This window comes from Quercus robur, chromosome 6 (assembly GCF_932294415.1).
Source record: "Quercus robur chromosome 6, dhQueRobu3.1, whole genome shotgun sequence".
Classification (NCBI taxonomy): Eukaryota; Viridiplantae; Streptophyta; class Magnoliopsida; order Fagales; family Fagaceae; genus Quercus; species Quercus robur.
Window position 1 is genome coordinate 20660643 of NC_065539.1, and position 22055 is coordinate 20682697.

At 37.3% G+C, this 22055-nt stretch overlaps 1 protein-coding gene across 1 annotated transcript; it reads left to right on the forward strand.

Moving 5' to 3' along the window:
• The first annotated feature begins 9960 nt into the window (after positions 1–9960).
• On the forward strand, positions 9961–16106 carry LOC126733201 (uncharacterized). Its single transcript, XM_050436414.1, has 7 exons — positions 9961–10359; positions 10639–10724; positions 11898–12044; positions 12190–12298; positions 13728–13851; positions 14703–14973; positions 15698–16106. Exons 1-7 carry the CDS (start codon positions 10236–10238, stop codon positions 15803–15805), a joined length of 969 nt encoding a protein of 322 aa, XP_050292371.1. The 5' UTR covers positions 9961–10235; the 3' UTR covers positions 15806–16106.
• The last annotated feature ends 5949 nt before the right edge of the window (positions 16107–22055 follow it).

Sequence of the window (22055 nt, forward strand, 5' to 3'; positions counted from 1 at the left end):
TTGGAAGTACCTTAGGGTACCTATTTGCGAGTTGTATTATAAATTTTTTTGTGTAATTGGATGGTATCAATTATGAGTACATATAAAAAAATTTGATGCACTATATATATATATACTAGTTATTGGCCCGTGCGTTGCACGGTTTTATGAAAAAACTTATAAAATATATGTATAAATAATTATATATTTTAATAATTATTATAACAAAATAAGTGCTAATTTGTTAGTGACTTGAAGTATTGTTAAAAATAATATCAATGATTAAAAAATATCAGAAGAATTTTTTTTCCTTTGGAAAATCTTTGAATACTTATTTGTACACTATGTTTTTAGAGTATCCTTATTCTTCTTCGTCATTGTTCTTTATTAAAATCTTTAGACATAGTATTATAAAAATTGGCCACTTTTAAAAGATAGTAAAACTATTCGAAGAATAATAACCTTTAATTTGTTCTAATTATAGAACCTATCATGATTTTTGCTTCTTGTACTTTGCACAATTTTATACATAAATTCATATAATACAAAATTTATTTGAGAAACAAAAAGAAAATGAATAGTTTGAATTGTAAGAGAGACACTATGTGTAAATGAAAAAAAAATTGCAAAGCTCTACATATAGATTATAGACCTTTCTTAGGATGCTTGGAATCCTTTACGACAAACCTAGAAAACAAAATCAAGAAAAAAATTAAACCGAGTTAAATTTTTTTTTTTTTGAACCATATAGATTGTAAAATTGCATATGAGTCTATGACCATTTAATACCATGCTTTAAAATAAAATTTTTTTTTTTCTATAAAGAGCTATCATTTCCATTTTGATTTTACTACTTTAGTTAAATAATTTCCATAATCGCAAGGAAAAAAAAAACCTATTTTATAATGATGGTCCAAAATTTTGCAATTTAAAACCAAAAATATAAAAAGATTAATGAAGAATTTGTTGGGAATATAAAATTATACTAATAATTAGCAAAAAAAATATGAATTAATGTTGCAAACAGATACATAATTCTATGCACACTTTACATAAATAAATGTTGATATTCAAAATAAAAATAAAAACTAAAAAGGGAACAACATGAATAAATCATACTTGACAAAATTTATTTCATTTTTTTTGATAAATTATATAAAATAAATCCTATTAACTTAGTTTTAGTGTATTTAAATGATCTAGAAAAATAATGAAGCATATACTTTTGAGCCTAATCACATCTAGCAAAATAATAAAGGATTCAAAATAAAGGCAATTTAAGTTCATATATGTTTGCATGAGATACGTACCTATCCATAGTAGCAATGAAAGTCTCATCTTTGAGATGAAGAATCAATATAATGCTAATAAAAATAAAAATAAAAAAAGAGAAAGAGAACGTGGTTGATATTTTTTTATATATATAAATGATGCAAAAATTCATATCTAGTTAAACATCTAGATGATGAAAGACAACCTACAAAAATGACAAATTAAAAAAAAAAAAAAAACACGACTAGGTTCTTAGTTGTGTTGACAAAAAAACAAAATGTATAATAGATAATCAACAAATATTAAGCAATGAATCCAACATTATTTTCACTCATCATCCTCATTATCATCGGCTATGGAGTTAAAAGCATTCAATCTCTCAATCAATTTGGCATTCCTTTCCTTGTATGAAAGCTTCTTCAAGTCGAACTTCTTGTGTTCCTTTGGAGGCTGTTTCTCAGACTTCTTATTCTGATAGATTTTTTTTTTTTTTTTTTGGTTTAAAATGTCATTAACGTAGAAATTATAAATTTAATGGAGATATATACTGTTTTTTGACATAGATAAAGATTATCAAATTAATTGAGATATATACTATTTCTTAGGATAGATTTATATTAATCACTTCTTGAAGAATTTGGATTTTTCTTATCCCTTAATAGTAAAAAACGTGAACAATGAACAGTTGGATGAGATTTAAATTTAGAAAATTTTTGATTGTTTGTCAGTGACAATCTCCTTTGTCTCAAAGTTTCTTTCTTTCTTTATTCTAGAAAATTTGAAGTATTGCAATTTTGACCTTGTGACTCGTTTTTTATACAACTCAGAGAAAAACAAAGACTATATAGACTTTCAGTGGCATTAGCTATTTTAGTATTTGAGGATGCAAAGTGCAGCATTAGCTAAGATTTAAGTTGCAACTTGAGGAAAATAGAAACAACAAAAACGTGGGATGAGATTCAAATTTAGAAAAATTTTAAAATAGACTTTTAATTAGAGTAGAATTAAAGTCTTGAAAATTTAGATGATAAATATTATCTAAATTAAATTTTCGTATGTTAAATATTATCCCTTAATTTAAGAAATATATCGTAACAAATAAAAAAATAATGTTAATTAGATGATAGATATTATTTAAATTAATTTTTTGTATGTTAAATATTATCCCTTAATTTAAGAAATATATCCTAACAAATAAAAAAAATAATTGTGGGGCCCGACAACAGATGGGCCAGATCCACCTATTCACGGGGATACTTAAGGCCCAAGCCGAGGAGGATAGTAGTCCCAGCCCAATAAACACAAAGCACTAATGGGCCATAGAAGCCGCCGAGGAAGGTACAGCCCTCGGTTAGCCCAGAGCTACACTAAGGAAAGGGGCAAAAGTGGTATAGGGATAATCTTGTAAGAAATCTAAAATATCTAGGAAAGGCTGCCAATACTACTGGCCCTAGACAGAGCTTTGCCTCTCACAGAGTCGTGTTTCTTTGGCCTACTCAACCACTCCCAGCAACTCAGGTCTGAAACTGATGGGACAGGTGTCAGTCTTGGAAAGTCCGACCCTACACGTGGACGAAGGAAATTGAATGCATGCTAATATAAAAGGAAAATATACAACCTAAAGAAAGGGGGGGATTCTTCCGGAAAGAAAAAAAGACCTAAAGGGGTGAACACCTCTAGATCATGCATGAACAACTCAACTAAACCACGGCTGAGTAAACATGGTTTAGCCTTTCGACCCCATTCTCTACAAATGATATTGTACGGGTCCATTTACGTGTGAACCCAACCCTACTGTGGGCCCACGCGAACTGTGTCCCTACAATTGGCGCCGTCTGTGGGAAGGCTTGCATGTTAGCTCAAGCGATGGTGAAGTTGAGCTTCCGTCGAACAAGGGGCTACGAAGGTGCCTATATCACCGGCGACATATTACTGATGTTCCAACATAAGCTCTTACTAGGGGCTACGTTCCACGTCGTCGACGACATAGACAAGCCTAGGGGCTTCAAACACCAGGCCAGCTCCCCCCACCTTGTTCGAAGAGTCAAGCCTTCAGAAAACAAGCAAATAAAAAGAAACAAAAGCAAGTTTTGGACAGAACCAAGGCCTTGCATGGTCCTCGGACCCAAGCCTCTGGGGAAACCAACTACTTACAAAGAAAAAGCAAGTTTTGGACAGAACCAAGGCCTTGCATGGTCCTCGGACCCAAGCCTCTGGGGAAACCAACTACTTACAAAGAAAAAGCAAGTTTTGGACAGAACCAAGGCCTTGCATGGTCCTCGGACCCAAGCCTCTGGGGAAACCAACTACTTACAAAGAAAAAGCAAGTTTTGGACAGAACCAAGGCCTTGCATGGTCCTCGGACCCAAGCCTCTGGGGAAACCAACTACTTACAAAGAAAAAGCAAGTTTTGGACAGAACCAAGGCCATGCATGGTCCTCGGACCCAAGCCTCTGGGGAAACCAACTACTTACAAAGAAAAAGCAAGTTTTGGACAGAACCAAGGCCTTGCATGGTCCTCGGACCCAAGCCTCTGGGGAAACCAACTACTTACAAAGAAAAAGCAAGTTTTGGACAGAACCAAGGCCTTGCATGGTCCTCGGACCCAAGCCTCTGGGGAAACCAACTACTTACAAAGAAAAAGCAAGTTTTGGACAGAACCAAGGCCTTGCATGGTCCTCGGACCCAAGCCTCTGGGGAAACCAACTACTTACAAAGAAAAAGCAAGTTTTGGACAGAACCAAGGCCTTGCATGGTCCTCGGACCCAAGCCTCTGGGGAAACCAACTACTTACAAAGAAAAAGCAAGTTTTGGACAGAACCAAGGCCTTGCATGGTCCTCGGACCCAAGCCTCTGGGGAAACCAACTACTTACAAAGAAAAAGCAAGTTTTGGACAGAACCAAGGCCTTGCATGGTCCTCGGACCCAAGCCTCTGGGGAAACCAACTACTTACAAAGAAAAAGCAAGTTTTGGACAGAACCAAGGCCTTGCATGGTCCTCGGACCCAAGCCTCTGGGGAAACCAACTACTTACAAAGAAAAAGCAAGTTTTGGACAGAACCAAGGCCTTGCATGGTCCTCGGACCCAAGCCTCTGGGGAAACCAACTACTTACAAAGAAAAAGCAAGTTTTGGACAGAACCAAGGCCTTGCATGGTCCTCGGACCCAAGCCTCTGGGGAAACCAACTACTTACAAAGAAAAAGCAAGTTTTGGACAGAACCAAGGCCTTGCATGGTCCTCGGACCCAAGCCTCTGGGGAAACCAACTACTTACAAAGAAAAAGCAAGTTTTGGACAGAACCAAGGCCATGCATGGTCCTCGGACCCAAGCCTCTGGGGAAACCAACTACTTACAAAGAAAAAGCAAGTTTTGGACAGAACCAAGGCCTTGCATGGTCCTCGGACCCAAGCCTCTGGGGAAACCAACTACTTACAAAGAAAAAGCAAGTTTTGGACAGAACCAAGGCCTTGCATGGTCCTCGGACCCAAGCCTCTGGGGAAACCAACTACTTACAAAGAAAAAGCAAGTTTTGGACAGAACCAAGGCCTTGCATGGTCCTCGGACCCAAGCCTCTGGGGAAACCAACTACTTACAAAGAAAAAGCAAGTTTTGGACAGAACCAAGGCCTTGCATGGTCCTCGGACCCAAGCCTCTGGGGAAACCAACTACTTACAAAGAAAAAGCAAGTTTTGGACAGAACCAAGGCCTTGCATGGTCCTCGGACCCAAGCCTCTGGGGAAACCAACTACTTACAAAGAAAAAGCAAGTTTTGGACAGAACCAAGGCCTTGCATGGTCCTCGGACCCAAGCCTCTGGGGAAACCAACTACTTACAAAGAAAAAGCAAGTTTTGGACAGAACCAAGGCCTTGCATGGTCCTCGGACCCAAGCCTCTGGGGAAACCAACTACTTACAAAGAAAAAGCAAGTTTTGGACAGAACCAAGGCCTTGCATGGTCCTCGGACCCAAGCCTCTGGGGAAACCAACTACTTACAAAGAAAAAGCAAGTTTTGGACAGAACCAAGGCCTTGCATGGTCCTCGGACCCAAGCCTCTGGGGAAATCAACTACTTAAATGGAAGAGCTGTGTTACATGGACTCTCTAGTCTGCTTTTGAACCCTTAACACTAAAGGGACCAATATGGAATGGATTAACAAGTTTTCAAAAGCACCACCAAAGTCGCGCAACGTTTGGTCGTGCTCTTAGATGAATTATTCAAAGTTCGACACCCTCAGACGATATTCTCACACTTATTGCAGAGCGTTCAATCGACATCTCGGTTAGTTTTCTAAGTTTAACTTATTACGAGTTATTATCATGTCTGTTAGTGTGCATAGATTAAAATTAGTTGAATCGGGTTTCAAGAGTCCTTGCCCTGAATACTGCCAAGGAGAAACACACACATGGAGTACACCAACTCACAAAGTAGTTCTATCAAAGGAACAACATTCAGAATAAATAAAGAAATCGTCATTTCTTACTAAAGCAAAAAGACAGTACAATGTACAATGAAAAGCTAGAACCGGTCTGTGTCAAAGTTCACTACATGACCAAAAGAAAGAAAGATACAAGAAAATAAGTAAAAGCCGAGGAAGTAGGTCAGAGGAGAAGTTGGCTACAGCTCCAAGACCTTGTTCTTCTTCAAAGCTCTCACTTGCCCACAACTCAAACAGCGAAAGAGATCCAACTTGAACCTGACACCATTGAAGAAAAGGTGTAGGGAGTTGAAGGTGGTGGGGCTTTCTCTAAATATACGCCTACCGCAAAGCGGAGGCGCTGAGGGAGGAAAACCCTTCTTCTGCCGTACCAAAACTCTGGCATGAACAGAACCTGCTTCGGATTTTGACTAAAAGAGGGGACGATTCTTTTCCCTCTCGGCGGAGAGGGAGTATTCTCCTGAATTTGTGCTTCCTGCGCCCATGTCTTATGGTAGTAAGCCTCATGAAGACACGATGCTTCTGCGGCGGAGGAAGTTCTTTATTCCCAACCCTCGTTTTCAACATGTTATGCCAAGAAAGGAGAGCTCCGGATGTGGGGAGCGTGATGTGAGAGAAAACTGAAAGAAGGAGTGTTATATATAACGCAACCATCTCTCCCTCCTATTTATTTGAAAAGACAAGATGATGGTAGTCAACTCATGCAGCGTCCCAAGGAGCACTACAGACAAAGTGGTCTTGGCTCAACTTCCAACATCGACTGCAACCACAAGATTAAAAAGCCTCGTAAAGGCGCATTTCGGTCATCGTGACATCAGAGAGTACCACGTGGCCAGAAGTTGCAGAAATATCTCTTAATTCATAGGCTAGGTGGATTCGTGGACCCGGGGCCGCTTGGCGTAAGGGCCCAGGTACCTTGGCCGACGCGGAGCAGCGGCCATGGCCGAGGACAGTCAATTTTGGGCGAATCGGGAAATGCTCAAAGATAAGGGAAACCAAGTACTGGTGCGGACATTGGTCTCGGACAGAACCTAAGGCTCGCATGGTCCTCGGACCCATGCTAAAAGGTAAAACTCAATACCGACAAAACCCAAGTCTCGGACTCATGCCTCCGAGAAAAATCAAGTACGTAAGATAAAACGTATAAGTCCTGAACAAAACCCAGGTTTGGCAAAGTCCTCGGACTTAAGCTTCTTTGGAAGTCAGCTGCCCTAATGAAGGGATTCTTTTCGGCTTAAATAATGGAAAAGGTTAATGCTCACGCCTCGTGGAGATGGCAGAGCAACCTAATGATCGTCAACCTAAGGAGGCCATTCATCCGAGAGGTAACATGTCCTCGGGTAAATACTTCTCACACCTAATCGGACATTTGACACCCATCACTGCTAATTTTAAGATAAGTCTCATTCCTTACTGGTCGGACTGTTATATTGAATAATAATTTTGTTAAAATTATCGTGGCATCATTTTATCAACGATTACTTCGTCCTTAGTCCTTACTGATTCAAATTCTATACTATTATGCCGAGCAGCGCTTTCGCATTTGTTAGAATATATAAACAAGACATAAGAAATAGAGTAACACTATCTTTTATTAATATGAAAATTTGTTACAACGTACAAGGAAGGGCTTAAACAAGCCTATACAAAAAATGAACTGCAAAAACAATAACAATATCTGTAATACAAATAAGTAAACCATCAGGTGTCTTTTGAATCTGCCTTCAAGGTCTCTCTGAAATCCATGCCTCAGTACTGCTCATATCAGGAGAAGAACCTTATACAAAAATAATGAAGGACAAGGAAGAAGAATTGGAACACATGGAAGCACTCCAGCAAGCTCTTGTTGCTGAAGAAAGCAAGGGAAAAAGAAGATGGAGGACATAAACGGGAAGGAGGAGAAGAAGAGTGAAGCAATGAAAAGAAAGTAAAAGGAGCAAAAGAGGGAGAAGGGGAGCCTAATTAGGTATGCTCATGAGAGAGCAGATGGAGATGACAAGGGAGGTTTTCGACTCAGTCACACCAGAAATGGGGTATGACGAGTCCCTGCTTCGGATTTTGGCTAAAAGAATGGGGAGACAAACCTTGAGTCTCCACCATCCTTGTCCCGACCGAGCCATCTCAAGTTTCGTTAAGATATGGTGTTTCAGGGAAAGGAGGGATTCATTCATGGTTGATCACTGTGGTGGACGTGTTATCAAATGAGGGATAACCAGAGGGAAGAGGCGGATTCTGGGAAAAGTCTAAGGGATTCGCATATGAGAGAATCACCCTCTTATCTTCTCTCTTTATATAGGGGAAAAAGACGAGGGTACGTGACACGTTCCGATCCTCTAAGAAATCTGCTAGTAAATGCAAAACCGTTTCGTTTCTCCAAGCCATCCTTAACCGATAGAGTTAAGAGACCTCGTAAAAAGAAGACATTAAAAGCGCACTACGGCTATCCAAACGGAATAAACGCCTCATGCGTAAGTCAAGGGAATTGTCACGTAGACCGGCGCATTACTTGGGGAGGTGAGAAGTCGCTGACGTTGATCAAGGGCCGAACTTAATAAGCCGCAATAAAGTCTCGGTATTATCAAAACCCACCTTTCCAACCGAAGAGTTGGATAGCAGGGTTTTGAGGGGCTATTGTGGGGCCCGACAACAGATGGGCCAGATCCACCTATTCACGGGGATACTTAAGGCCCAAGCCGAGGAGGATAGTAGTCCCAGCCCAATAAACACAAAGCACTAATGGGCCATAGAAGCCGCCGAGGAAGGTACAGCCCTCGGTTAGCCCAGAGCTACACTAAGGAAAGGGGCAAAAGTGGTATAGGGATAATCTTGTAAGAAATCTAAAATATCTAGGAAAGGCTGCCAATACTACTGGCCCTAGACAGAGCTTTGCCTCTCACAGAGTCGTGTTTCTTTGGCCTACTCAACCACTCCCAGCAACTCAGGTCTGAAACTGATGGGACAGGTGTCAGTCTTGGAAAGTCCGACCCTACACGTGGACGAAGGAAATTGAATGCATGCTAATATAAAAGGAAAATATACAACCTAAAGAAAGGGGGGGATTCTTCCGGAAAGAAAAAAAGACCTAAAGGGGTGAACACCTCTAGATCATGCATGAACAACTAAACTAAACCACGGCTGAGTAAACATGGTTTAGCCTTTCGACCCCATTCTCTACAAATGATATTGTACGGGTCCATTTACGTGTGAACCCAACCCTACTGTGGGCCCACGCGAACTGTGTCCCTACAATAATGTTAATCTAATTTTATTTGATGATAAGAATGAATTAGAATCCTGGTAATATACTATTATTTTTTAGTTCTTTAAAAATCTAAAATTTTAATAAAATTTTTGCAATTTGGTGAAGTCACGTGACGCAACCATGGCGTTTAAGTCCAACTTTTATTATATATAATAATATGATATAATATGATGTATGTATTTTCTCTATATATTAAGAAAATTCAGAAAGTTAGTAGCGGTTTCAGAAAATATCAAAAATACCCCTAATCTAATTTGATAATCTTTATTCCTAAAAAAAAGGGTTAAAATTGTAGTTCAACAAAATTCAAAATAAAAAAACTACAGCATAAATTTTTTTCCTAAAAATTAGCGCACACTTTATTTAAAAATTAGCATACACTAAATTCAGCAGTTTACTTATTTTTTAAAAGCTAAATTTTAACTTCTTAAAAATTAATTCCCGTGTAACCTTACTAACAATAGACAAATTCAAATTGACAAATTATGATATTGAACTAAAAAATAAAAAAGAGCCTCATCATAAGTGCAGCTTGTGATAAGGCTAGTATAACTTATTACTTTAACAAATTGTGAAAAATATTGTATAAGAGAGTATTATATATTTATATTTAGATCCATCACATTGCTTTTTTTCACCTTTGTTTATTTCTTATGGCAAAACTAAATTACATATTTTAGTATTTTTTAATACCTAAAATTTTTTTCAATTACTAGCTAATATTTTCAAATAATGTACAAATACTGTAATAACTTTTTTCCTACCTTTTATATATAAAAATTATGTTATAACAAATTTATCTTTCCTTAAAATAAAAAATATCTTTTTTTTTTTTTATAACAAAAAAAATTATAATTTGGTTTTAAACTTTTAATTAAACAAATAATAATCTGGATGGAAGTGGAGGGCAAAATTTTCGTCACAAAAATAATTAGAAAATTACAAATTACAGGTGAAGAGGGGACATAGCGGTCAAATGGAGAAAGGCGTAGTCCAAATTGGGAAACGCAATTCAAAACACCACCATCAACCATTGCAGAGACTTTACTATTCCTTCTTCTACTATTTCCTACGTGTCATCAAGGACCTCACTGACGTTGAATTTCCTCTCAGAACAACGCTCACACAGAGAAAGAGGGTCAGAGAGAGAGAGAGAGAGAGAATATTAGAAAATTAGGGTTTTTCCTCGATGAATTCTTAGTTTTTTCGAGACGCATTTCCTCAAAATTCATCAACACCTTGATCAAAATTCTCTCTCTCTCTCTCTCTCTCTGGTTCGCAATTCAATGTCGGATCACTCTGACTCATCGCCTCTCGTCGCTCCGTCGCCGATCACCGACCCCAGCGAGATCGACCTCGAGGCCGGCCCCGGCGAACAAATTCAATGCAGAATTTGCCTCGAAACCGATGGTAATTGTGTTAAGAATTTTGGATTCTATGTTTCTTTCTGTACTGTACAATTGGTGTTAAGAATTTTGATCAAGAAATTTAGGTCTAGTTCCAGTACATCAGCCTCAGTTTGGTGAAACATTAACATGAATTTTTAGTGTGCTTTGTTATTGTTAATTTTGCCTTTTAAAGCTGTATATTCAAGTTAATTGAGGCAATTAAACAATTGCATTTGCATATATTGTTGAGTGGGACAATTTAAGCTCATCTGCTTGTGATTTTATCTTATTTTCCACTCAGGTAGGGATTTTATAGCTCCTTGCAAGTGCAAAGGAACATCGAAGTATGTACACCGGGAATGTTTGGATCATTGGCGAGCCGTAAGGGTATGGGTGCCCATTTCCATCTTTAATTCTATTGATAGGAGCATATCATACGATAATCATATTAACACTTCTTATGCTAGTTGCTCCTGGGTTTAAGCATAAATTGCTTAGCCCGTCAGGGGCAAATGCCCCTGGATTACCCGGCAATTGATCCTGGCAAGTGCGTTCAGTTGCTCGTAGGTTTTACTGGCTAGAGGTGTGTCCAAAGGGCTCTTCTTCTTTAGAAAGGTTCCCTATGTTATCAATAAAACACTTCTTATACTAGTCATTGGTCTTAGCATGGTTACTATGTTTAATCATTTATGTGAGGTTCATGCTTGTGGATCAACTTTATAAACCCCAATTTTGATCGTCACTACACCATCACTTTCTGTTGATCAAATTCTAGGATGTCCCAGAGTATGTACCCATCAGTCAGTCATTGAATTTGCACCACTAGTCTACTGATGATCAAACTGCATAGTAGAAAGTGGTCTTATAAAAAAAACACTTCTTATGCTAGTCATTGGTCTTAGCTAAAGAACATTTGTAGCAAAAGTGGTCTTAACCCTTTTTTTTCATGTTTAGATTTCGGTAGCTTGAGTCTGCAATGTTAGTTGTTTTTGGGTTTAAATCCATTTTTGCCCTGTAAATCTGGACTGACAGACATTCAAGATTTTTAATTTACTTCAAAGGTTAAGTATATGTTTGTTAGAAATTAGAGTAACCACTTGCAGGTACAAGGGTGGGGAGGAGAACTTGCAAACTAGGGTTATATATGCATTCAATTGCATATGAATGTGATTCAGAGCATGTAGAAGTATGTGACGAAGGTTTATAAAGTGAACTTTTCTCGATACACTTGTTGCTTGCTAAATTGAACTGAGGTCCACGCCACAATAGATTGCATGATAAGGATTCTGTTGGTAACTGCCATGTCGGCAAGCTGAATCCTGGGTTGCATAACATGCACACATATACACACACAAATTTTGTTTGTCTCATGTATAAACTGCAAATTTCATGATGGGCGTACTTCTTACAATAAGATAATCTACTTGGAGGTAGGCTTTTGATGATCTTTGCGTAGCCTGTTGTTCAATACAAATTGTTAGCATGTATGCTTATGTTCCTTAGGAATTGCTGCCAATGTGTCATTTTTAATTTATCTGCATCACACTTTGACTTCTGCAGGAAGGGTTTGCTTTTGCTCATTGCACAACCTGCAAGGCCCCTTACCATCTGAGAGTTCATGTTGCTGCTGATAGGAAATGGCGAACCTTGAAATTTCGATTCTTTGTGACTAGAGATATCATATTTATATTTCTGGCCGTTCAGTTTGTATGTAATTTTTTCTCTAACTCTGGTTTTTTTTTTTTTTTTTTTTTTGGGGGGGGGGGGGTGTGGGGGGGTGGCGGGGCGTTGTTGGTGAGAGGAATTGCATATTAATAATTTGGTCCTCTGTCTATATTTTCATTGTATGCAGGTGATTTCTTTACTGGCGTACTTGGTGTATTTGATTGATACTTACAAGCAATCCTGGCTTCGTCATGCATGGGGTTTCGACAGTGAGCTTAGTTTCTATTACATATGTGGTAAAATTTTAAGTACCTAAATAATAGTTGTCAAAATGTATATATTTATGCCCCCCAAAATTTTATGATTCTTGTTAACCGTGCTGGTCAACCTATAATCCTGTAAATTTGCTAGTGTATCTGTTCTTACTTTGGGTCATCATTAATATGAATAGTGTTGTGTTCATAATTATTTGTACAGTCACTTACATATGTTTATGTTTTGGGTAAGCAACTAAGTTAGTCTATGAAAACTACCCAAGGTTCCATTTTGGTCCTTAACATTTAAAAATTAAAATAAAGTCCTTAAATAATTTAAAAAATTGCAATTACATCCTCCCTGTCAGTCTAAGAGACAGAAAGTGATAATGAGTGGTGTTAATTTCTTACATGGTAGCTTTACTTATCAAAATAATAATAGTAATAATTACGTGGTAGCTACTTATCAAAACAAAAAAATAATTACGTGGTAGCTAATGTTAAGAGAAGTTCAATTAAATATCTGCACACTTACCTCACTCAAGAAAGGAATTATTATATGGCAATTTTTGTTGATATGTGGCATTATTTTGTGTTTAAAATTAAAAGTAACAAAAAGAAAATCTCTTTGTTTTCTCTTAGTTTCTTCCCCCTTTCTGACCAAATCCCAAACATATAAGAGGTTCTTATAACCAACTAATATTTAACAATTCTTTTATTGATGTGGCTATGTGATGTGGACAACTATCCATATGGCATATGTCATGTCAATCAAAATTGTTTTGCCAACACTTTTCGTCACATCCAATTGAAAGAAGGACCTAATTGCCACTAAAATTATTTGGGGACTTAATTGCAACCTTCTAAATTTCAGGGACCAATTATTTTATTTTTAAGAACCAGAGGAGTTGGTTGCCCCCCCTTTTTTTCTCTTAAGTAGCACAATGATTCTGATCATGATTTTGGTTGAATGTATTTAAGGTTATATTGTGCCCCTGGAGCATGTTGGGATGATTTTCATACTGTATTAAGGCTCAAAAGTTTTGAATGAAGTTATTAGTTATTTTTTATATATAAAAAAGTGGTATTTTCCATGACAACCATTAATGATAGTTAGAACACTTAAACTTCTCTTTTTCTGTTAAGTAAATGATAAGTGTGACAAAAAGGAAGTGCAGGGATATAAATTTATTGGCAGGTGATGACTGGTGAACCTGAATTTGCTTACAACCAGAATCTTTGGATACATTTTAGCTTGGGAAATGGATACCAATCAAGTACTGTTTTATCCATTGATTGTAGGATGTGTCTATTTTCTTATTTGACTCTAATGACAAGGCTATATATCGGTTGTCACCTTAGCTTTTTTTTTTTGCATTAATATTATATGCTGTTTTCAGTTTGACAATTCATGCATTAATATTATTTATTAAAAAAATAATAATTCATGCATTAATATTGTCGAGTATAGGTGCTCTATTGTTTTTTGCGCTGCTTGGGCTGTCTGGGTGCTTCATTACTTGTTATGATCGAAGGGTGCGGAATGATTTGGCTCAGCCTTGTCGAGAATTATGTCTTTGTTGCTGTCATCCTGGGTATGATTCTGCCATATATACTTTGAAACTTTGCCATAATTGTCACAGATGATTTAAGTTGTACTGTCAGACTGTCAGTATGCTGCTATATCATTTTGTTATTATCCAACTCATTCTTTTTTCAGTCTATATTTTATAGAGTTTTTTAAATATAAAGTGGAGGTGTTTAAAAAAATTAGAATCTATCTTGGGTTTAACTCCTAAACTGTTGAGAGCTTTTAAGGAGCAAAGCAGCAAGGTAGAAGTGCTGCTTGATCTTAAAGTGAAGCTCATTCAATGGTGTAGTAAAGCAAAAAAACATGCTTTTTTTGGAGGTGCCAATCTCAACCAAAAAAAAAAAAGAAAAAGAAAAAAAAGCAAGCTTTTTTTTTCTCTTGGAAATACTTATGTGTTGTGTTTATAGAATGTGCACTTGCACTTTGAACTTAGGCTTCATGAGGACTTCGTGCTCAAGTGTGCCTTGAGCTTTTATCATCACTGTTCAAGATGCATTATCCTTGTTCATGTCGTGGCAGCTTTACTATGATGATTGTGGGCATTCTAATTATATATAGTTTCACAATTATTTCTTGGTATTTCCTTTATGTCATCTATTGCATAAAGGCTGCAATTTGTGTGCACCTGCTATCTGCCTATGCGCTACTACTTCGATTATTGTACGATGGTCAAATAATTATATAGGTTATGTATGCCTAGGAGTTTTTTTAAGGTTGAAATGTATAATGCATTAAGCACTAATATCTGTACCTAAAAAATATGTTGTCTATTATATTCACAAATTATCTATGTAAACTAAAAAATGCAAATCAATATTGACTAAGATGATTCAACTTTTCATTTTATTGTTGCAGAGTCTGTGCAGACTGTCACCTACCTGGTACTCTCTGTATGTGGACTGACTGCACCACATGCTTTGAAGGTTGTGCCAGTATGGCAGGTGAATGTGGTTGCTTAGGAGGCGCTGGTGAAGCAGGATTACCTTTATTATTTATAATGGCTTTGATTGTTCTGGGACTTTTTACAGTGATTGGGATATTCTATAGTGTGTTGGTGGCTACAATGGTTGGACAAAGAATTTGGCAGCGGCACTATCACATTCTTGCGAAAAGGATGCTAACAAAGGTGAGAATGGATGACCTGTCCTCTATATGCTGATAGACCCATGTTGCACTAAGCTCAACCAGTCAAACTCAACTACTCAAACTAGTAGGCCTTCAGGTTATAGCTGTGTATAAGAGGGATCATTATATAATAAAGGAGTAATATTTCATTGAAGAACTAAATATCAGGATGGAATAGTGAAAAAGGGTTCCAGTTTTTGGATCCAATTGGGAGGCGTGGCATTAGAACACTTGTGTTTAATAGAATATTCATCTTAAGCTTAAAAGCTGTAGACTATCAGATATCTCTGGATCTGGCAGGCATGCAAGTTTATTTTGTGAGGTTGTCTTTTCTATAGAAACTTCAGAAATGTATGTTTTCTAGGGGTTTTCCCCATTTTGGATAAGTATTCTGTTTTTTAGGTTTGCATGGGGACATGCAAATGTTTCAGCAATTTGGTCTAAATTATGTTGGATATGCCCTTTGTTATGCAACTTTTTGGTGATAATTCTGGCTTGATGAAAATATATATTGCAAGTTGGCATGCTTAACTTTTCATGTTACTCATTCACCATGTATTTTTCCATGAATTGTTGGCCTCCCAAAAGTACTTTACAGAGCTAGTCATAATATTATACTCATGATTTTAAGTTTTGCCATCACCAAATATTATAATGCTATTCAGTCTTTTGATAAGGAGGTTATTCATTCTTGGTTGTGAAACTGATTCGATTTGCTTTTCCAGGAATATGTGGTCGAGGATGTTGATGGTGAGATGACAGGATCTGACTGGGCTCCCCCGGCTCTTCCGCCTGAGCATGTTCAGCAACTAAAAACTCTTGGCCTCCTATGAATTCAAATGGTGTATGTATATCACTTTCAAAAGAATTACAAGATCTAGAAATGGGCCGACTCTCTAATACAGTAAATTGGTCCTAACTATGGGCTTGCTAGTTGCTAAGTCTTTTTCGGCTTAGTCAACAAAAGTGTGCATCTCAAAGGCACTCCTTGGTGTAGTCATATGTAATACTATGTATAACTGTGAATGATAATATTTGAAAAAGAGCCTGATGTTCTTATTGTTACTTTCACTTAAGTGTAAGAAAACAAGTACAGGATACCTCTAATGACTAACGAAAGGTATTTTAATGATACTTCCATGCCAAATTCTTGTTAGAGAAATTGCTTCTCTTCATTTTATTTATTTGCTTGGAGAGTTGTGTCAAAAATGTTTAGATCGCTTTTCTTCATCAATTACAAGTTACAACTTCATTATATTCTTTATTCACAATGGAAAATCTATAAACTTACTATATTTTGTTCAATATAATTGTGGAATAGGCAAAATTAAAAAGGGAAGAAGCCAAAATGAGAGCTTGAAATAACTTTCCTCCGGATCAAAGCAAAACGAAATCGTTTCAACAATCTCCCTTAATATTCTTTTTAACTTTAGCTTATTTGCCTAAAGATTCACTTCCAAGAATATGTGTGCTATGTATTTATTTGTGATTTGTGTAAGTATCAAAACTATATGGTTTCAATTAAATGCAATAATCCCTAATTACATGATGAGTTATATATATATATATATATATATATATATATATTATACACACACATGTATATATGTATGTATGTATGTATGTATGTATTTGTGTGTGTTTAACATGGTTATGATAACCGGACCGGACGTTCCTACTGGTTGAACTGGTCACCAGTCCGGTTTGGAAAAAAATCCCAAAATTGGCAAAAACCAGTAAAAAATCGAGAGCCAAAGGCGAATCCGGTTTTGCCTTGGCCCGGTTTTTAAAACCATGGTGTTTACCTTTTTCTCTTAGTTTCTTATCTAAATGTTGGTTGAACTTTAATTTTGAGTGAAAAATAATGTGTTACTTTTATTGAACCTTTTTTTTTATAAGTTTGTACGGTGGTCGATCCATTATTAACAGGCTCATAGGCTAAGGGGTTGGTACCAATCTCATGGTGGGCCCGATCTATAGTGCTCGAGAGATTGGCCTCGAATTTGTTAGTTCTCGGGATTCAATCTCGTTCGAGGTCCAGTCCAGGGAGTACCTCGATAATGCCTTAGGGGACATCACCGCAGAGCAACATTCGGCCTTTATTGTAAGTCCCAGAACCTAGAATCCCCGTTTCCAAGGTGGGACCTAGGTACGTCAAGAATAATCCTGAAGGGCCCCACCTGCATAATAAATACTAAAATTAATCATTCCAACTCCACTAAGGGAGGGTATAAATAGGAAAAGGAGAGGAAGAATGGGGGTTAGGCACTAGAGAGTACAAAACCAGAATACTACAAACCGAGAGAGAGAGAGAGAGAGAGAGAGAGAGAGAGAGAGAGAGAGAGAGAGAGAGAGAGAGAGAGAGAGAGAGAGAGAGAGAGAGAAGAAAAAACTGCTCTGAAGGGAGAATAGGTAATCAAGTCACGAATATTGATTTCGTTTCTAAGGAACTTCCCATTGTAGGAAGTTGTGAGCCCAATATAGGAGTTAGCCCATTAACCAAAATTTGGCCCGCACAATTGGCGTCGTCTGTGGGGATCTTTTACTTAGCTGTAGTTCTAGGCGAAATAAGCTATTGTTGAGTATGGCTGACCAGCATTTGGCGAGTTCTACAGACAGTCGGTCAAAGGAGGCAAAAAAGAGATTAGGATCGCTGGTATGAATAGAATGGGAATGGCCTGGCTTTAGAGAAGGGTCCTCGCAGTTGTATCAATTAGCGTCCGATATTCCCGAGCAGGAGCATTATGATAGAAGGGATCAGGAATTAGAGCGTTTGTGTAAACAAGTTAAGGAGTTGGAAGTACAAGGTAGGCATGTAACACCCCAAACCCATACCAAGGATTTAGATGCACAACTTTTCCTATAAATAATCAACAATAATATAATGGAACAGAGCGTAATTAAATATCCACAAATAAACTTCAAACCATCAAATTTCTTTCCTATGAAATCCATAAAAAAACAAAAATTTTAACAATAAAGTCTCCAAATACAATCTCAAAGAGTTGCACAAATGCCAAACTCACCATCCTAAGAAAGTATACTAAAACAGTCCATTAACTAACATAACTCCAAAAGAAGTCTTCAGTCTATGGCTCCAATGATCTACCACCAAAAGATATTCTATTGCTCTAATCTAAAAGGGTGGAGAAAGGGGGGTGAGCTAGAAGCCCAATAAGAGATTACATAACATGAAGGCGTTTTTCAAAACAAAACAATAGTATCATTGACAAAATATAGTTCTTACAAAAAATTTACAAATAGTTTTAACAATAATATTATATATTCTATAAAACTGCTAGGAACAAAACATTTAACTATAACACTGTAATTAGTAAATAAAATAGAAACCACTTTAGTTAGCCAAAATACACTAAATGGGTAGAAACAATATACTATAATAATAGACAATTTTTCCACTTGTGAAGGCCAATAATGATAAAACAATAGTTTGATATGGAAAACATTAAATATTAGCAAGACAAAGACATAAACTGCTAAACACTTGGTGGGTGATTCCTTTGGGAACAATAACACTAACCTCAAACAGGCAACACTGGCTCTAAAGAGCAAATGATAACATTGCACCACACCACAATAACACTACATCAGCCGAAGACCAACACTTAACCCTGTGTTGACAAATGTTGTAGTTTGTCTAGCTGACCGTTTGAAAACATTCTTACTTTATTACAATATTGTCAATACCAATCATATATCATATAACAAATACTTTCTCAAAAATATAGTTTTGAGTCATTCTTAACATATACAGTTTCAAAGTAATATACAAGAAATAATAAAATTCAAGTATGTGTATAAAGCATTGATAATGGTATAAGTTTTTGAAACTTCACTTTTGCAATTTTGTATACATATAAATATATTTTTACCAAAAAATATATATGTATATATATATCGTGAGAGACGTCATGTTCTGAAGTCCACTTACCTCAAATCACCAAAACACTTTAGACCTCAACTATCCAAGCCAATGTCACTTGAACCTAATAGATAAATAGATGATTTATTAAGTGCTAAGCTTTCCACTACTAATTAAAAATCCTCTTACTAAAAGAAAATAAATAAAGCAGTCACCAAAAGCTCTTGCATTAGCTATAGAGATGATTTTGCTGAGTTAAGCCATACTTACTCTATTTATATAATCCATTCATGCTATCCCTCTTACAAAATCATATATTGACCTCTATACATCATACCTACACGTGAGATCCTAACAATGTTTTCTAACCAAAGGCTTATCATTAGTATTTAATACTTTACCATCAGATCCGAAATAATCCACAAGCATCAGTATTTACTTACATCTCATGATAGTCTATTTAAATTGGATATAGGGATTTCGATATCAATTGGGGTATTTATATCGTGTAATCTTATGACTCACCATGCTATGTACATAAATTATGACTCTTTACTCTCTACATATATATAGATGCCTATCATACCACTTAATTAAGTCATAGCGCAGAAACTTCAAGAAATCCTATACCATCAACTTAAAGATATCTTGCACCATGTAATATTGTAATATCGACTCTACTGTTTGGAGATAAACAACATGTATCTTTAACCTATGATATCACACACAAAATCTATAGTTAGCTCCTTAGAAGTTACCTTGATGTTGTCTTTGTCAAGTTTGGCAATGATCCTTTTTGTTGTAGCTTTTAGCATCCAACGTCTCTCTCTACCTTTCACGTGACTAACTTAAAAGACCCAATATATATACCTCTAAAATAACACTCTAATTCAGTGTAGGAAGATTAATCCCACTCCAATTAGTACTCTTAAAAAACACTCATACTTGGGCTAGAGTTTAAGACCCACTAAAACTTAAATAAGCTTCCAAGACTTTAATTCCCAATTAAACTCAAATTAAGGTTGTTTAGATAGGCTAGAACTCTAAAAGGATTTCAATAACACTTAAACTCCTAATCCAAATAGGTTTTAATCTCTTATCCTTTTCCTTAACTGATAAGGAGACTAAAAGTTAAATATGAATAATCAACAAAATAACTCTCACGTTACATCTTCTTTTATTAATTTTCTTTGTAGGGATTATAATATAAATAATATCACCTTAAAAATGAATTAAATAATTCATCAATTCCACTCTAGAAGCAATTAAATTAAATTTAAGTGAGGTGGGTGTTATAAGGCGTTGAAGAAGGAATCGTGATGAATCCCTTGAAAGATCTAGCAACACCTAGGAAAGTAGTGGAGAGTTCTCTCACCAAAGTGGTTCCCGCTCATCAAGAGAGACATCGCGGGATTTTGCCGAGCGATTGTCGATTTCTCCTAAGCAACCTAGGAATCATAGTGCGGCGATGGATGCAATGAGCCGGGCTCTACGCAGAGCGGCCCATCACTGTTTTCTAATGAGATTGAATGTGAGCAGATGCCGAAACGATTTAACAGATCGCCTTTCATTTCATATGATGGTAAGGCCGATCTTGTTGAACACGTTAGCCATTACATTCGAATGATGTCATTGTACAACCAGAATGTCACGCTTATGTGCAAAGTATTCTCTTCCAGTCTTAGGCCTACGACTTTGAGGTGGTTCAATTGATTAAGGAAATGGTCAATACATAGTTTCGGTGAGTTAATTCAAGAATTCGGGGCTCGGTATATGACTTGTAGCCGAGTGCCACAACTAGTTGATGCGTTGCTATCTATGAAGATAGGGGCTAGGGAAACTCTTTGGAGCTATGACAACTGATATTGGGAACTTTACATTGAAATTGGGAGAGGCAATGAAAAGGTGGCCACCAACACCTTTCAATTAGGACTTCCACAAGACTCGAAGTTGCGAGACTTGTTGACCATGAGGCCCCTCGAGAGTATGCATTAGTTAATGAGGCGAATTGAAGAGTATAAAAGGTGGGAGGATGATTAACAGTAAAGCAAAGGCAAGGCGCTTGCCACTTCGCAGTATGCAAAGGATTCATGGCCAAGGGGCTTTAAGCTAAGACCGAGGAGAGAGCTAAGAATCCAAGAGCCTAATGTTTGGACCGAGGAGGTCAATGTAATGTTTAGGGAACCTGTTCATAAGATTCTAGAACGAATCAAGAATGAACTGTATTTCAGGTGGCCGAGTAAGATGGGAGGTGATCTGGTAAGAAAGATTCAAAACTTATATTGCACGTATCATTAAGAAAAGGGACACTACTAAACAATGCAGAGTATTTAAGGATCATTTGGAGCAATTGGTAATATCTGGGCATTTGAAAGAGTTTGTGGTAGCGCCTAAAGGCAACGCTACAGGGCAGGCATCGAGAACTCAAAGGAGTACACTCCCACCGCTGTTGGGAGTGATTGAAGTCATCCTTGCAACTTCGATGAGCACAAACTTGAGTTGATGCAAAGGGGTTTTAAGTGTAGTCTCGGTAGAGAATTCTAAGAGTGACACTTGGCCTAGGAAGAAGCTAAGGATGAGTTGGGGGCTGATTGAGTTTGGGGATGAAGACCTGGAAGGGACGACTCAATCGCATGACAACGCCCTAATAGTTACCGCTAGAATTGGTGGCTTTGTAATAAAAAGAGTGTTAGTAGATCAAGGAAGCGGAGCAAAGTGATGTACCCCGATCTGTACAAGGGATTGGGGTTAAAGGTTGAAAACTTGTCTAAATACGACACTCCCTTGGTGGTATTTGATGGTAGAATGGTTATCCCAGAGGGACAAATCTCTCTGCCCGTTAATACTGAAGGGAAAGAGGTGATAGTAAACTTCATTGTGGTGAACTCCTTCTCCCCATACATTGCGATTCTCGGACGGCCCTGGATCCATGCTATGGGGGCCGTACTGTCCACCTTGCATGTGAAGGTGAAGTTCCACACCGAGCAAGGGATTGACGTTGTAAGAGGAGATCAACAGGTAGCAAGACAATGTTTGGTAGCGGCGGTTAATCGGGAGATTAAACAGAAGGAATCAGTCGAGTAGGAATGGTTATAGCAATTACAGGAACCCGTGGAGGCAGAGGCGTTGACAACGCCGAGGATCTAGTTAAGTTTAGCATACTTCCGTGCGAGAATAGGAGTTTTCAAATAGGTGCAAGT

Coding starts and splice junctions, on each gene's coding strand:
- LOC126733201 (XM_050436414.1), top strand. CDS start 10,236: ATGTCGGATCACTCTGACTCATCGCCTCTCGTCGCTCCGTCGCCGATC. Junction 12,299..13,727: donor TAGTTTCTATTACATATGTG/GTAAAATTTTAA, acceptor TGTCGAGTATAG/GTGCTCTATTGTTTTTTGCG. Junction 13,852..14,702: donor CTTTGTTGCTGTCATCCTGG/GTATGATTCTGC, acceptor TTATTGTTGCAG/AGTCTGTGCAGACTGTCACC.